Source organism: Talpa europaea, assembly GCF_964194135.1.
Source record: "Talpa europaea genome assembly, chromosome: 12".
Taxonomy (NCBI): Eukaryota; Metazoa; Chordata; class Mammalia; order Eulipotyphla; family Talpidae; genus Talpa; species Talpa europaea.
The window spans coordinates 61,568,595-61,587,645 of NC_140079.1; the positions used below are offsets into that span (position 1 = coordinate 61,568,595).

A 19,051-nucleotide genomic window follows, 5' to 3' on the forward strand; every position below is an offset into this window, starting at 1 on the left:
GCAGTACTTGGCAAAATTCAACAGATTTAGTTAACCAGAGATAAAACCAAGCAGACTACCATTAAAACAAAACAAAAGCCTGAACACAGAATCAAGAATTACCAGTGGAAAAAACATGCTGGACTTAGCAGCATGGATCTACCAGAGGCAATTTGTTAAGAGACCGGGATTGTTATTTCGTAGTGGAGGCTTAGAAATGAAAACTTGAACATTTCTGTAGGTCAAGCTATAGCACAGCACTCAGAGAGCCAGCCCAAATCGCTGAGGGAGCCGAGGCAGGCCGCATGTGGAACTAATTACTCATGCAGAGGCCATGACAAAGAACATTTCTCCAGACTTTTCATGGGGGCTTCACTTTCAGGAAGTTGCTATAATTACTGTTCAAGTCTAGAGCAGCCTGCAAGCTGCTGACAGATCCAACAGACGAGGAGGAGGAGGAGGAGGAGGAGGAGGAGGAGGAGGAGGAGGAGGAGGAGGAGGAGGAGGAGGAGGAGGAGGAGGAGGAGGAGGACCAGGAGGAGGAAGAGAAGGAGGAGGGGTGGGAGGAGGGAGAGAAAAAAAAAAGAACTTATCTGCCCTTTTGACAAGTGAAATGCCAGAAAATAAAGTACCCCAAGAAAGCTCAAAAAAGTTTCCAAATGAGCCCTGACTTCCAGTGTTCAATTCTCTGTTTACTTTTTTTTTTTTTTTAATCTATCCTCTATCTTCAAATTACTTTCCTAGCTTGGATCGGACAGCAAATTTGTGCCTCTACACTAACTCACTTTCAGTTGGCCACAGCAGAACTGTACATCTCGACTCTTTTTTTACAGCTTTTCCATACTGGGGCCCACTTCCTGCCCAGTTGAGGAAAAAAATCTGGCCTGAAGATGAAATGACTGCTTAACATTACACTAAAACATCTGGTACCATTTTATGCACAGACCCATGTCTGAGAGCAGGCGATTCTAGCGGTCTCTCCAGCGGCACAGCGCATACCCAAACCTCCCCAGGGTGACATCATCCCATATATGGACTCTCCAGCCCAGCCCTCCCCCTTTTCCTGGTCCTAAATTCATTGCCAGTTCCCCAGTCTGCAGCAAATGTGCCACGTCAAGACTGGAAATCACAGCCCTTGAGTGTGTCTCAGTCAGTGCAGCAGAATTCAGGGGGGAAAGCTGAATGCAACCCCTGGTGCAGGAAGGGAGGCTTTTCCCAAAGACAAGGAGAGGATTTTAAATACCTAGCTGGAAGCTTCTGGAGATCCTGCTCCGTCGCCCCAGTGTTCAGACTACCTGTTCAGGACAATGCCGTTGTACAGTAGTCTGCACATTGGTTAGACTGGGCAAGGGAGAGCAACGCCATGGACGACCGGGACAAAAGTTGCCGTTTCCAAGGAGAAGACATGTGTTTGCTTCTTTTTCAAATCTCATATCCAGTGTTTTTCTTCACAGGTTTTGCACACTAGGGACCAAGAAGCCGGTGGGGACAAAGCGGAGAAAGGACTGCTCGAGGGAGGACCTGCGGGTAAGGCCTTGACGGCTCACCTGGTCTGTGATCAGGAGAGCCTAGGTGGGGAATGCGGGGGTTTGCGTCCACTTTCAAAACAGGGGTGTGTGTGACGGGCAGCTCTGCATTTAGTTTGAATGAGTGATTTTTGGTTTGTGGTACAGAGTGATTTTTTTTTTTTTTTTACCGTAGGTTATTCAATTTCTGAGGACTTATAAGTCAAATATTTTCTCAAGTTGAAAAGTTTTCCCACTTCAAAATGGAATATGAAAAGATTCTCAACACTAAAGAATAACTTAGCAAGGCTAGTTTTGAAGTGTTGAAATTGATAATTCAGAGACCTAAAAATTTCTCTGAATGAGGGCTGTGGTATAAATGTTCACATCCCAGGATGGAATTCATTTACCCCAAAGTGAAAAAAAAAAAAAATACTTGCTATTTGTTTAATGTGAGATGGGAAGGGCTTTTTTGAAAATTTACTTATATAATTTAAATACTAGGAAAACAGTAACCTAACAATGAAAGAAGAGGCTGCCAAGTTTTTGCCCACCAGACAATGCAGATGGGACGTGCCCAGAAAAGAGCGCCAACTCAGAACTTATTGAGTCAGCAACTCAAGAAATCAGGAAAAAAAAAACCATGTCTTCAGATATCCCTATAGAGAGAGATATTATATATCTAGCTAGATAGTATCTAATATCTATCTATATATATATATTCATCTGGATCACTTTTATTTTTAAACCAAGAATGGTTGATAATTGCTGTTCAGCTGAGCCCCCATGCCTTTATTTTACAATGCTCCTATATCTCTCAGCATTTAAAATGATAAGGTACTTTGTCTAGCAACCCACTGATAAAAAAGGAATTTGTAAACGAAGGCAAAGTTTTCTTTGGTCAGTTTCCAGTTGTCCTGGAGGTGAAGGAGGGTGGGAGAGGGGAGGACGGTGGGAGGGAAGAAAGCCCTCAAGCTGAATGAAATCCCAATAGGGAGAATAATAGAGAAAGTCTGAGTTGCAATATGATCCATGATGAACTTCAGAGGTAGGTTCCTTACAGAAAGTTCTGGAAAAATGTTACTACCTCACCCCTAATTCCTGAACCCCCATTTACATCTCCACCCAAACAATTCTAATACAATGGAAACATCTTTTTTGAAAAATAAATATATGTTTTGTCTTCCTTTAAATCCCTCAGTTAAAGAGGCTCCCGAACAAATCTTTTTCTAAATTGTACATTTCCAAAATTGTCACAAGCTATCTTTTGCAAAATATTTTATTATAAAAGGTTCTCCAAGTTATTTGTCAAAAGAATTATTTTAAAAATAATCATTTTGCTCATCCCAAACTTATACAAAGAATATGTTTCCTCCTCTTTTTTGTTAAAATATAAAAAACAGGAGAAATTAATTTTGTTATAGAGGATTTGCATGTAAGTTATCTTCTCCCCTGAGATAATAAAGTCCATCATTTTTTTAATTGTGGCTCAGTCTTCCAAATTAATTGCCTTTAACAGAAAAAGTGAGATTTTAAAAATTTGTAGTTTCTTTTACACAGAAAAACTAAAAAAAAATTATTAGATAACCTGTGGGAGTTTTTTCCCCAATAAATATGTTTTCACTAATTAATATAGCTACTAAAGAAGATATTGAGTTTATAAGGTACCTGGCAAATTTTACACGGTTTCTCAGGAAAATAAGTGAATTTTATAACTTGCTTTTACTTCATGTATATTTATTTCAAATGCCTTTTTTCAATTAAATGGCCCTTTCGTTTCAAAGAAACTAACCATCACTGGTCCTTCACCTATTTTCTCCGCAGGATGACTTTTAGTCTGGGACAGAGAGACCCCGGGGGTGTCCATAACATATGTACAGTAGTAGAAATATAAGAATTAATTTGCAAAGGAGTATCCAGGGAGCCCCTGCACATGCTCAGTGGAGTTCTGACAACCCATTTTTGATGCAAACTTTTAACAAAGGAAAAGGAGTAGTACTTATTTTTTAGTTGCATGAGCTAAATTATAGATGAAAAGTAAAAACTCACTTTATAGCCCTCTGCTGACTGAAGGCAGGAGAATAGTTTATGCGCTGATATATATACCAACATGTATACACACATCCAAAATAATCTTACCTATTTCAAGGGAAATTAGAATAATGCTTAATTTTATTTTGATATTACTTTATAAGGAGATATACAAATATTTTAGGGATCATGGGATCTATTCCAGAGGAAACTAACCAACAGTGAACATCTTCAACTAAAACTACTCCTGGATATGATGGTAAGTGTTAAGTATTAAAATTAAACATTGTACATCGGTTGAAAGGGAAAATTGTTTGCAGGACCTGTCCACGCTACACTTCATAGAAACTTATTTTCTGTTTTAGTGCATGCATGGCTGATTGATAAACTAGACTAAGTATAGGGGTTAAAAGAGAACTTTTTCTCCATCTAAGAGAAAGTTAATTCAGAGCCTTAGCTTTGATACCATTATTTCTTAATTGGAAGAGGATCAATATAAAATGATTTATTTACATTTTTAAACTACCCCCACCTTTTAAAAACCATATATTTCAAAATCAAAGAAAGTTTGTTGACAACGGGGCAAAATTTCACACTGATCACTTACTTGCAATTAGTCAATCGGTTTAATGTCTTTCCTGTTTGGCATTCGACTTTCGACCCAGATAATGTGTTTATGTTTTTAAAGGACCAAAATACACTATCTGCCCCCACCTCTTTCCTACAGACCACCCAAGCTTTTCACTTCATGGGAAAGGATTTAGGCCTAAAGCTTTTAATGAAACAACACCCACTCACCCCCATTTTTTTGGTCTAAGTCTTTAAAATTTTTATAGGAAATAAAAAGAAAATATAACTTGGTGATGTAAAAAAAAAATTCACTCATCCACAGCGTCCATCTTTACCAAACAGAAGTCAACGCTTTCATATACTCTACAAGAGATTTGCTCTTTAAAAATATCCCATTTTCCTCTTCTCAAAGGAAAATGCTCCACTTATCACAATAATATACAAATAATAACGATGAGACCATCATTCAGAACTTCCAGCAGCGTAAAGTAACTAGACAGTCAGGCTTTAATCTAAGGGGAGACAGGAAATTCCTGAGAAACGACTAAAACTTTCTTACTGGTTTCTTTCCCCTTTCTACCTTGGTGTGTTAAAAATTATGTAGATAGAAATATTTAACAGTTTTTGAAGGTCTCTTTTAAAAATATTTATCAGTTTTAATAAATGATAATAACAAAGTAAATTCAGGAAAATAATTAAATCTTCATTTTGAATTTCCTGACAAGTGACAGCCAGCTTCCTGGAATCGCTTTGGTTTAATTTTGCTGTAGAGGATTTAGAAGATAATTCTTTTCTTGTGTTCTGTTCTTTAGATAATAAATAAAAGACAAAATGAAAGAGAGGAGGTGTAGTAGCCATATTAAGAAATTGAAAGAGATGATAATAATGTAAATAGTTCTTTCATATTTTAGCTAGTATTTTAAGTGACAATGAATTAATATTTACTCCATAGCTTAGAAGATAGAAAAAAAAAAGTCCTAAATCTTTTTTATCAGCTTTCCATCTTTTTACCAAACTTGAGAGATTCAATATAACAATAAAGTGTACGTATACCATATATTACTTTTGTACTTTAAAAATCATTTCGAAACAGACAAAATCTAAAAGTCTTATGAGTAATCATTTTTCAGAAAGATTTTTTTTTTCTCTGAAAAATGGCTATGGTTTTTCAGGCTCAAATATTTTTGGATATCTTGGTTTAATAGAACTGTTTGATATTAAAAGATAACATATGAACTCACAAATATTTCTTTCTGTTTTTCCAGGTTGCATGCATCATTCCTTTAATTGAGCAGAGTTAACTGGATCAAATTATTTATGGGAGAAAGAGGGAGAGCTATACAGAATTACAGTAATTTTTATTTTCCACCAATATACACTTTGTAAGTGAACCACCCTATAAATATTTTATGTTGCACTGAATGCAGCAACAATAACAAAATAGTTTCTTAAGGTATTTGTTTCTGCATACTCTGATCTTGTAATTATTTACATAGCAACCATATTTACTGATGTTTTTTATTATGCCAAGAAAAAAAAGTTCCACTACTCAGAAGTGATGGCCAGAAACAGGATCAGACATTTATTTTCTTGAAATTAAATAAATAAATGGAAAACCTCACTTATCAACTGTTATAACTGTACCACTGCATAAAAGTTCAGATGTGTAGAAAACTGACATTTGTCAGTCTTTCAGACTGTTTTGCTCTCCATAAAGTTTCTATCTGCTTTTTTCTCAGAATCATACAATTAAAAGAAGTAACAACTTGTTTTCTTTAATATTCTTTGAAAGAATTCTAAGTACTGCCTCTTTGGACAATACAATTTTGGTCTTTTGTTTTTGAAGAAATTCCACTCACTGGAATTTTGACTATCTGGATATTTGTTTTTAAAAGGCAGGGGAATTTTATTAAGCACCTCTATGGATGTGAACTGATCATTTATATCAAAACAGTCAAAAGATTTATTCTCAATTCACCTGAATTAAATATTCTGTCTATATATTTAACACCATTAACTCTTTCTTATGCAAATTATAAGTACATTTTCCAAAGGTTCTGGTTTTAAAATTTGAATATGAAAAGGAGTTTCCTTTTCTGTGTTAAGGTATTATTTTGTTAACTATAGCACCAGTGATGTTCAAAATATATTCTGAACATCACTTTTTAGTTTATATCCTTCTGATACTAAGGCAAAGCCCTGTAGTAATTAATAGGAGGAGCACTTAAGCTAACAATTGCTTTTTATTTGGTTTCACATCCATACTTAGAAACATTGCATTAAAAAGAAAATGAGACGTTTCAATAAATCCCTGTTGCTTAATAAAGTATTGGTAAAAATGTATGCCATTGTTCAACCCCACTATCAAAGCATAAGATACCAAAGTTGAATCGCGAAATTCATTAAGCTCATTTTGAAAATGGCTGCTGTTTCCATGAAAAAGATAAGTTTCTTTTTCATGGGCAAGGTTATGGCACTTATCTACTCCAAGAAACATGTATAAACATAGTCTTTATCTTGAACTTCAGTATTAAAATATGCAGAAATTTTGTGAAGAGGAAAAACATCTGGTTCAGCCCTTCTGAACTCTGACTGCATATGGGCAGGAATAATACTGATTGGAATTAAGAATAAACCCTGTGTTTAATTTTTTATGTCTTTTTCTTAAAAATTCAATGTGAATTTTCTGTTACATCAGTTCTCCATGTTAGCACATTTGAAACAAATGTATAAATGTACTTTCTGAATAAAGTGAAAAGTCTAACTTGTTTTTAGTTCCATAATGTTTTAATGTTTAATTCTATTGTGTGTTTTTCTCCCTTTCCCCTGACCCTCCAAAATCACCAAATCTGGAAAGCAGACTGATTGTATCTGCCCATGAGCAAAGGAAACCCGAAGGAACCAAGGGCCTGGCTGGACGAAGTTGTCATGTGTCTGCCTGTCTACACTTGCTGTGCAGAACATCCGCTCACCTGTACAGCAGGCACAGACAGGCAGTCACATGACAACCCAGCCTGAATGACAACCAGCCATTGAAAGAAAGCAGCCCTCACACCATAGCATCTACACCAAGAACTACAACCAAAATGAGGGGCGTGGGGATCTGGGATTTTAATCTGTTGGTTTAATACTTAACTCGTATGTATTATTATTATTTTATTTTGATTCAAATATTGAAACCAAATTTCCAAAAGTAAAGTGAGTGGTGCCTATGAAATATAATAAAACCCATTTCTGAAAATATTCCTGTGCTCTCTATAGTTCTCTTTTCCTAACCGTTGTCAGTAAATAACTACCCTGGACATTTATTTAACACAACTTTGCAGCATCCCATAATCAATATAAGTTCAATCTGATATTTCACAAAAAATAAATCATTCTAGTATTTCACCAAAACCTAAGTTTAGTTTTCAGTAACATGACTTTTAAGAGAGAGAGGGAAGAAATGTTCCCTTACCTCTCATGGATTTTGAGTTAATACACTGACAATTTGGGTCTGGGTAAAACACAGTGAAAAGAGAATTTATTTCCAACAATTTTCACATGTATTAAAATAGTTGTATCTCCCCTTTTGATACATAGAAGGTAAAATTTGAAGTGCTGAAATTTTTGAATGTCATCATGCAGATGTGTTACTGTGTCTTTGTTTGATTAAGAAGGGACTTGCACTAGAGATCTGAGGGTGAAATTTACAGGGCCAATGCATTCACTTGGAATATATGCTTCATTTGTCGTAAACTTTTAAGCTCTGGAGATATTTAGGCACTTCAATTATTTTGAAAAAGAGCAAGGAACGGGATCAATGGCTATGCAATGTGAATTTTGCCATCTCCTTTGAGGAAATGTCAAAATTTCAGCTAATGCACTAAGAACTGGAGAAAAATAACCAGGGCTGGCTTGTTTAGGTGAATATTTCAAACATTTTAGGGTAAAAAGTGGGGAGATGTGTAAAATTAAAAATTTTCACTTTGACTTGGTTGACTAAAATGTTTTAATGTAAGTATTTAAAATTTATTTTTATCTTTCTTGGAAAAATTCTGCTCAATTTTTTAAAGAAGCTCAAAATTTTCTACTGCCTTAATTTAATATTTCAAATACATATTTTACATATTCAGGTATTTTATTTTATAAATGGGAGATTTAATCTCAAGGTTGAAAGCCCATAAGCTTCAAAAATTTCTATAATTTGGTGATACTCAAATCTGACACTATAGTTCCTTTTAAAATACAGTGGGCAAAACTATGAAATATGATTATGGTCAAATGTCTTGCTTTCAACAGCCCAGCCTTATGGACTACGTTATCTGCAAAAAAAAAAAAAAAAAACTTCTGCATCTGCAAAGGAAATTGTACCAAGCATATGAAACTATGCTTCATAAAATGTAAAATATAATCAGGGACACAATATAAGAATGTGTCAGAGGACATTTACATAGGACAACCTGATTTTAAATACTTTATGAGACCTGCAGCAAACACCACTGATAGGAGGCTATTTATGGATCATCCTACTGGACCCAGCAAGGCAGACCCAGGACAGTGTCTCCCTCTGGATGACATAATAGCTGGGTCAGAACATAAAAGAGATGTTCTATTTCACCAGACTCCAAAGGGAAAGCTAAGAGGCTAACAGTCATCCTGTAGTGAACTACTCCAGGATAACTTTTCAAACAATGTTTTCTTAAAATTTGAGGTTAACATCTTGGTTTTATTTTTTTTAATTAGTTCTCAAGAATGCTTGAAAGAATGTTAAAAATATTTAAGTTCACTAAATGAGGTATCTTTAAATTTTACTTCTCAGGGAAAGGGTAATATTGATTGTTTCCTCAGCATAACTTTGAATTGGACACATACTACATATAGGTGAATGAGTGCGGCTCTACAAGTATATTTTTTTTGCTTTGCCTTAATTGAGCAAAAGTATTTTTAATAAATCATAAGTAGTACTTGCCATTACGGTTCATTGAATAATACCATATATTTTTCAAAATAATAAATTCTTGGATAATTCCAGAACATGGATATGTTTTTATGAAATAATATTACAGTAAAAATCATAACATAAGATCACTTATGTATGAGGGAAAAAAACAAATATGATCATGAATAATTTTAAGAAAACAAAAATGGATTAAAGTTCAATATTTATTGGGAATTTTTGGGTGAAAGAAATACCTAAGTTTTGGCTAGCTATATCTACTCAGCAAAGAGTTTGAACAGTGTTTACAGGGTCAATCCTGACTGCCTCATCACAAGAAGCAGGCAGCCCCAGTAGGAAACAAGCAGAACTCTGAAAGTATAAGTGAAAACAGAAAAGCTAAAGATTTCTGTAACTTCTTGGTCTTACAACTTTAGTCATCGAGATATAGCTGTCACTTTGTTTCTTATTACCCAAGTTACATTTGTCATCTGTTACAGCTACATAATAAAAACAATACTAAGTAAATATCCCTATAAGGGAATTATATAATCTTCTTATCAAGCTATCCAAACACTTCCACCCACAAAAATGAGGCCTGTAATTCTTTGAGTGCAAAGAATGTTCTTATTTTGATGCAGAGTCTGGATTTTCTTCAATAGTGTAAGGTTAGTACATTTCCACTGGAAATACTTCTCTGAATTACCCTACTATGATTTTAATGTTCATGTTGGACTGTAAAAATAGAATTTCGACTGTGTGTTACTAATATGCATAAATTAGAGTCCCTTTTCTCCAGAGATTTTTGTCATTTATACATTTCTCATCAATATAAAAAAAAATAATGCTTTTTCTCCCTTGATCATCTTAAATTTAAATTTCAAACATATTTTAAGTAAAAGCCATAAATTTTCCCCCAAATCTGATTTTAAAGTATTAATATAAAATTATCTAAACCCCAAATCCTTTTGAAATGATAGTTTCTGCTTTATTCCCATACCTTGCCATTTTATAAATTCCTCTTCAAAAACTGTGTAAAATATATTTATAATGTGTGATAACACTGGAAAAGTTACTTTCTTCTAAATCCTCTTTAATCCAGGAAGTTCTATGGTCAGAGGAGAAAAGAAATCCATTAAACGCCAATGGTAAAAACTAAGAAAATTTTAGGATAATCTATCTCCAGTGGTAATTTTACCCGGTGATTGAACAATTTAGTTTAAATTAAGAAACTAGGATGTGATGAATTTTAATGTTGTACTTCTTCATTTATTTGCCCAATGACATCTTCACTCAACCAGCATTTACTTAGTGGCACTGATCAGTGCTGTGTCCTCCAGTGAATCAGACAATGGATCTTGGTCTATAGATGCTTACAGTTCAGCAGGAACTTAAACACTCAACCCATATCTAGCATGAATGAGTTTTCATATCAATGTTTATATTCCAAACAAAAGTTCTTAAATCCATCCATTTCTACTATCAGTTTCAATCACCCATTCCAAACTACCATTAACTTTTAGACTAGAGTAATAGTCTCCCAATAAGCCTCCAATCCAGGTTCTTCCTCCTTCCAGCCATTCTCTGCAATGAATTTATCGATCCATTCTTTGAAAGGATCTATAAAAAATTACCAATTTTTTTTTTTTGCCATTTCCCATTGACTTTTTGGTTATTGAGGAGGGCTATAATAAAATTCTATCCCCAATGAAAGTTCTCTCACAATTAAGTAGCAGATGAGAAGATCACAAGGAAGAGATTAAGGGTTGGTGAGGTCATGCATACCTGATAGCACAGCAACATTTTTAAAAGTAAAAGGCAGCATTACAGCATCTCTTATCTGCTCAGGGAGGTATGGAGCAGAATAATGTCATGTAATATCCTACTTCTCATCAAGACTCACATTCTCATTTGCTCTCTGTTTGTATCTATATTCTACTTTCCTCTCCATGCTAAACTCTAATGTCAGCTCCTTCTTGAAAACTGCTGTCACCTCCTCATCTAAAAGCAACCTCTCTACAGCAAGACTGTTTCTTCTGATACTGCATGGATTCTATGGAATGTCATTGCTATATAAACATAAGCTCTGACTCTTCTACTGTACTCTCAACTCTTTAAGGTCTGATCTATCTTTGCATTTCTTCTCCAAAAAACCTTGCACAGTTCCTTGGTCACAATCTAGATTATTTAAACTTTTGACTCTATTTCCCTATGGGGCTATTGCATACGCTTCCCTCCCCCCCAAATCTTATTATGTGATTCTCCAGCATAAAAATTTCAAAGGTTTCTCATATTTCTTAGGATCAAAGTCCCTAATCTCTATAGAATCCTTTCTTTCATTGTTCTAGTTACACTGGCCTTAATTCAGTTTCTAGAATTCATCAGGCTCAACCCTGTCTCAGGGTATTAACACAAACCTTCTCTAACCTCCCAATCCCAGATACTCTTTAGTTCCAACACACCACTGGGTGTATTTCCTTTATAGGCCCTGTACCTATTAGGTCTTCCTGTTTGTTTATATATTTCCTTCATTGGGAAATATCCTGAATGAGGTCAGGTACCACAAATTCCTTGTTAACCATTTTATCCTTGGTGATAAGGACAGTGTCTGGTATATAACAGGTGTTCAGAAAATACTTGCTGGGAAATGTTCAAGTGATTAAGAGCCTACCATTGACACTTAGCAGCTGGCTAAATTATTCATTCTTCTGAAGCCTCAATCTTCATCTCTAAAATAGAGAATGCATATAAAGTACTGTCTTAGCTCAGAGCTAAATTGTAAATAATAAATGCTAATAATAAACAAATGCTTCACCATTCCAATTGAAAATTGGTTTTCCTAAGTTTAAGCAGGAATGAATTCAGGGAATGCTATGTTGAACTAGGGAGCATTTTGCTAACTGAAAATACATTGGTTTGGCTGAGCATTTAACTAGTCAGGGTATGCAAAGGTAGACTTACATGAAACTGACCCATATCCAAAAAAAAAAAAAAAACAGAAGTAATAAATGTTGGTGAGGATGTGGAGAAAAAGGAATCCTCATATGTTGTTGGTGGGAATGTAGACTGGTCCAGTTTCTGTTGAAAACTATATGAAGAGTTCTCATAATATTAAAAATTGATCTACCATATTACCCACCAATTCCTCTCCTATGTAGCTATACAGCAAATACAAAAAAAACTAATTTGAAGGGATATACACATTCCTATGTTCACTACAGCACTAAATACAATAGCTAAGATATGGAAACCACCTAAGTGCCCAAAGACAGAGTAGTGGATTAAGAAGATGTGGCTTATATATACATGATGGAGTGATATATATACACAATGGAATACTATTCAACTATAAAAAAAATAGATGAAATCTTACCATTTGTGACAACATAGATAGAACTAGAGGAGATTACGCTAAATAAGTCAGAAATCAATGGAGCTTAGTGGCATCCATTCAAGATCCAAAGGGATAATAACACACAAACCAGTGCATCCAATCTCACCCCCATAAGCAGCTACTCCTTGACCTGGGGTATATATACTGGCAGAATAACTTGGAGAGGAAGAACCCAGAAAATATGTCCATGCAACCCCTATAAATGTATTTAGAGTTTTATATATATAGAAAATTCCAAAGTGTGGAGTATTAAAACATGATCTAGAAGGATAGTCAGGTTTGGGGAAATCCCCTTGGTGATTATAAACAGTTTATAAGATGGTCTATTGATTATCATGTAGCAAAAACCTAAACTTGGACTAATTGGAGTATACTAGAGGATAGCATATAGTCAAGTACATAGATTAATTATGTCTATCCTGGTCAAGCTGTGATTTAAAAACTCCTTGAGATGACATACAACTTAATGCTATATGATAGCAAATAACATTGCTTGGGACACAAATGGAAAACTTTTTATTAAACTCTTTTTTAGTAGCACTACAAATAACTTTACTATATGTTGAATAATGGTCCAAAAATTGCAGTCCTCAAGTACTTGTGGGCATTCATTAATTCATATAAAAATTAAGGGGAGGGTAGATAAATTCAGTCAGTATGGGAAAAACAGAAAAATTCTAGGGGACCCAATATTACAGCTGTGCCAATTATGGCTTAGATTATGAAACAGGGTTATACTACTGTCTTTGCCACCTTGGATAGGAAATTATATAGGAGAACTCATAGGCTAGAAGGGAAGCAGCATGTCAAATGTCACTAAAGAAATAGGATTTGAGTTCTCCCTTGTCTGAACCTTATTCTTTGATGAAAAAAAATGACAACATCACAGTGGAAGGACAATGGTAGAAATAAATATATGGGTATGTTATTGCAAATAAGAACAATTATTAATATATGCATTTTTAAAGTCCTACAATTCCAGAAAATCCATAAATAAACCCACAGATTTGTGGTCAACTAATCTTTGACAAAGGAGCAAAGACTATGCATTGGAGCAAAGAAAGTTTGTTCAATAAATGGTGCTGGGAAAACTGGGTTGATACATGCAAAAGAATGAAGCTTGACTACTACCTCACACCATGCACAAAAACCAACTCAAAATGGATTAAAGAACTAGACATAAGACCTGAAACCATAAAATACATAGAAGGAAATATAGGCGAAACACTACATGATATGCACATCAAAGACATCTTTACAGACACATCACCCAAATCAGCTATAGTGAAGGCAAAGATAAACAGCTGGGACTACATCAAATTAAAGAGCTTCTGCACAGCAAAAGAGACAATAACCAAAACAAAGAGAAACCCCACCGACTGAGAGAACATTTTTGCACCCAACACTAATGATAAAGGAGTGATCACAAAAATCTGCAAAGAGCTGATGAGACTCAGCAACAACAAAGAAAATAATCCAGTCAAAAAATGGGCAGAAGAGCTAAAAAGAAACTTCTCTGAAGATGAAATGCAAATGACCAACAGGCATATGAAAAAATGTTCAACATCACTTGTAATCAGGGAAATGCAAATCAAAACTACCATGAGATACCATCTTACACCAGTGAGAATGGCACATAATAAAAAAACTAGCAACAACAAATGTTGGCGAGGTTGTGGAGAAAAAGGAACTCTTCTGCACTGTTGGTGGGAATGCAAACTGGTCCAACCACTATGGAGAGCTGTGTGGAGATTTCTGGACCTACTAAACATAGAGCTTTCATATGATCCAGCAATTCCACTCCTAGGTATTTACCCAAAGGACATAGAAACATCAATTCCAAAGAGCACCTGCACCCCTATGTTTATAGCAGCACTGTTTACAATAGCTAAGCTTTGGAAACAACCCAAATGCCCAAAAATAGATGACTGGATCAAGAAGATGTGGTACATATACGCCATGGAATATTACTCAGCATTCAAAAAGATAAACACATGCAATTTGCAGCAACATGGATGGAGCTGGAAGGGATCATGCTCAGTGAAATAAGCCAGAAAGAAAAAGAAAAATACCGGATGGTCTCACACATAGCAGAAATCTAGAAAACTTAAATAAGGGACCAGGAAAAAGAATAACTATAAAAAAGAAAATATCAAAATCAACAAACTACTATGAACCAGAGACACACTATGGGGTGGTGGGTTGTGGGGAATGGAGGGCTTGGGGTCAAAATAAGGGGGTTGTAATTGTAAGGGGAATATAAAAATAAAATATAAATAATAAAAAAAGAAAAAATAATAAAGTCCTACAATTCCACTTGAGGTAATTTAGCCAGCAATGATGCCCACTTAACAAGTGAAAATACAGTTTATAGAAGACTGACTTGTCCCCTGATTGGCCATTAGTCATAGTAAACCCATGTCCAATTTCTCACCCTTTCCATTACACTAACTGATCTGTAAGGTCTTTTGCTCAATTAATGTCATCCTGGAACACAATTTGAACTACTGTTTTTTAATCAAAGTATATTTTATAAGCTATTCTTATTTATTACAAACCTACCATAAATTAAACAAAACCATATATATTTATATGGTTACCTTCATACTTATTCAATTTATATGGTTAGCTAATTACTTATTCAATAGTCGAGTAAAGTATAATTAAAGTGTACCAGGCTAATTACATGAGAAAGCAAGATGGCGGAACACAGGAAAAAATATGACAATCCTTTATGAAAATTTGAGTATAAATTGACATTGGATAAATGAATCAATGTATAATGAACTTAATAATATTTCCAGTGACACATTTGCTTGACTAAGAAAGATAAGTTGTCATGTAACAGAATTTTCAAAGTGTGTCATTATCCTCCCCTTCCAACCTTGGTTCCCAGCAGACACAACAAATGTTGAGTACTAGCCAAGAGAAAGAAGAGGTACTGACCCTTCCCTTTCACCCTGAGAGCATTCTCAGAAACAGTCTGCAGTGGTAGGAAATTCAGGCAAGAGGTGTACAGAGCAGGGTAGAGGATATAGGTGGGAATGAATGTGGAACGAACTCTTACAATTTGAAAAGAGGATCCATTCATCAGTTATTCATTAATAATTTCAAAGTTCCTATCTTGCTTCTTGAACAGAGTCTTTAGTGAGCAACAAGAGCTAGCAGGAGCTGTCTGTGGTCCATCAACTTGCCCCCCTAGATGCTGTGAGTGACCCTCCCCAGAAACTACATAGTATCTCTTTTTGCCTGGATGACTGTTAGTCTCCTAGTTGATCTGCCTTCTTCTATTCTTGCCATCTTGCTCCTTCCACACACACATTGCATCCTACACATCATACCCAACTCAGCAGACAAATCTTCCCAAAACATAAACCCTACCATGTTACCTCCTGTTACAACAACCCAGTGATTTTCAATGATGCTTCGAATTAAAAACTAAATCATTGAATAGGGACTGACAAGGCCCTACCCACTAGTACCTCTGATTTTATTTCCTGCCTTTCTCCTACTTCTCCTATATTCCAAATACAAGCTTCTTGCTGGTGCCTATTTAGGGGCTTTATCCTTGTTGTTCCCTCTACGTAGAATGTTTCTCAACAAAATCTATACAGCTCATTCTTTCAGTCTGTGTGTGCCAGTGTTACTTCCTCCCAAACACTCTGTCTAAAAGTCCTTCCATCACTTTCTATCTCTCTGACCCTATTTTTTTTCTAGAACACTGAAATTCAATATCAATATGATATTATGTTATTATCATATTATTGTATAAGTTTACTTGTTGATTTCATAGAAAAGAAAAATTGTCATTTTCTCTTTCTTGAAATGATTTAAATTGAGAAAACAACTTTCCTAAACTTTCTTCACCTACATCACTCTGTTTATTCTGAGGGTCATTCCCACCCTCCCCATGCTCAACCACCATCTATGCACACACTTTTAATAACATGTTACCTGGCACTCAGTTAATACTATAATTGCACACACATGTATTTTTCTTCTTGTTGTAGTTGAATGCTGATGAGGGAGCTTTAGCTGCAGATGTTTTGTAAAAAGTTATCATGAGTTTATAGAGGAGAGGAGGGATGACTGATGACCATGAATATCACCAAACTTAGGGTTTCTTCCTTCCCTCCGGGAGCAGGGTAGCTTTCACTGCAGTGTTTCAGTACCCACATATCCATACAAGAGAACCCTAAAGCCATATTCTAAAAGCAGCTGTTACCCAAGGGTCTTCAGAGCCCCCCATATTAGCACTCAGGAAAAGGACAATGCCAATATGCCTGGAGTTCATCTTCTAATGTAGATCAAATAAGTTTGTGTGTGTGTGTACACAAATCACTAGGTATAACTAATTATGGTTTCTCTGAAAAATCTTGTACTTTCCCTAGAATTACTGAAATACATAAATGATTATCTAAATCCCTGGAAGGAAATATATCAAAGAGAAGATTTTTTTTTTTTTAGGGCAAATGAGCACAAAAGAAGATACTTCGTTTACATATTTTTATATCTAATGAGGCATCACAAAGCTGTGGTATTTAAACACTAGCATTTCCTACCAAAAGACGGGGGTATCTAAGCAGCCAGCACAGAAACCACTGGTAATCTTCAGACTCTCATAATGAGCAATGAAATATTTGACTCAAGTCAGTAAAATAGCTCACATAAAAAATTTTTATGAAATCGTTTTAGTAGAAAAGTTTTTTGGACATTGCTATGGGATTTGATTTCCCTTGCTACAAAAAATTTAATGGCAATTAACTGATTATCCAATATTTATTCAACACACTATTATACACAAAGCTCTTAGGAAACAAAAAGAACTATGTAAGTCTTGAAACTTCTCTGCAGCAGCTGACAAAGGCGTGTATCATACTATCAAAGGATATCAAGCCAAGGGAGGAGAACTTAACTCTAAACTCATGCCCTTTATAGCCAAATAAAATTGAGACGTTCTCACTTATAAATAGTTTTGCTATCACAAAGTATTGTTATGTTTACATGCTACATTGTAAGCACCTAAAACTTCTCAGGTCAAAACAGAGCATGAAAATTCACAAAACATAATTTAGTTTCCATTCACATCCTCCCAAATTTAGTAGAATCACTTTGAAGCACTTAAATGGTGCTGTAAGACTGATTAAGACATTATTTTTGGACTTTTATAACTATCACATTTAAGTGAATAGTAAGTCACAAGACCAAAATTATTAACATCTAACATGAACCAGACTGCCATAGTTTTCATAATGCATGCTTTTTTTAATAGCTATCAAATTCTCAAAGAACAAAGTTTGTTTAAACAATTATCTGGGGAATATAAAAATAAAATTTATTAATTAAAAAAATAAATAAAATAAAATTATAAAGTCAACAGAAAAAAAAACAATTATCTGGGACTCATTTGAAGATCAGTGATTTGGACATGTTCAAAAGCCCATCATTTGAAGCTATGTGACAGTGACAATTCCAAAATGCTTTAGTACCACTGTATCAATGCATTAATTTCTTTTTTAAGAGGGTGTATACCCTTGGATCTTTTCAATACATCATGAAAATTGCTTTCATTCAACTAGTGTCTCCATTATTACAAAGAAGGAAGTTTCCAACTACTGCCCATAACTCCATCTCTTCAGGTAAACAAACACATAACTACACCAAAGAAAGCAACAAATTTTGAAGGGAGAATTGTAAAATTACAACTCTAAGAAGAAACAGGCAAAGCTTCTCAAGCCAACATTCCAATCCAAGTCTTACTGAAAGAGACCCACTGGTGTCTCAAGAATTAGAAACATTGTTGAGAAAGCTCTGTCACTGTGTGACTTACCTCATCATCTTTATACCAGGACAAGCTTTCAGCAGTAAGGACAAACCAGTATCCTTTAGATCCTCCTTTCATGATGCCAATATTGCTGATGGTTAACCACCCTTTGCGAATCACCTACAAAAGAGCACAGATTGGCAAAGATGTTTAGTTTAAAGTGATCCAATAGAGAACACAGGTCTTGCACTGAGTGAGTTAAAAAAAACAAGATACAAATTGCAATAAGAATAGCTTTGCCCCTTCAAAGCTCAAACTCTGTTAAGCTATTTAAGATAACTTCTCTTCCCCACATACAGATAACCAAAGTACAGAGAAGGAAACCTCTCCCATCAAATGAACTAAATCAAAGTCACAAAATTGTATGGATGGTACAGCAGAGCAACTGAAACAGACAGGAATGAAAAGAGGCAGACTAATAGGCTGTTCCAGGCCTATTTATGGCATTGCTGTTACAATTAAAACATATTTAGCTGATTGGATGAGCAACAATAGACTCTCCATGCCCACTGCCTCTTCCATCCCACTGGCCCATTTGTTTGCCTGGTTTGCATCTAATTAGGAATTTTACCAGAGACTGGCCACCAAATGGTGAAAGAAGAAACTCAAGTCAACCAACAGTTGCTTGTTAACAGCTCTGAATAAGGCTGAATGAGAGAGAAAGTTGAAATAATAAGCTAAAATTAAAAGATTGGTGTTTTTTTTCCTAGAAGAAAACATAGGCAGTAAGCTCCTTGACATCAGTCTTGATGAATTTTGGATCTTACTCCAAAAGCAAAGACAACAAGCATAAAAAAAATGGGATTACAGCAAACTAAAAATTCTCCACA

General features: G+C 35.2%; 1 protein-coding gene across 6 annotated transcripts in view; it reads right to left on the reverse strand.

Moving 5' to 3' along the window:
- Window positions 1–19,051, reverse strand: part of DNM3 (dynamin 3) — a gene marked incomplete at both ends in the record, with an annotated part of 492,105 nt that overhangs the window by 225,472 nt on the left and 247,582 nt on the right. For all 6 annotated transcript variants that reach the window (XM_084251016.1, XM_084251015.1, XM_084251013.1 and 3 more), the window contains one exon: window positions 18,228–18,341. In XM_084251016.1, coding sequence (XP_084107142.1) covers window positions 18,228–18,341 — 114 coding nt within the window. The remainder of the gene's footprint in view (window positions 1–18,227; window positions 18,342–19,051) is intronic.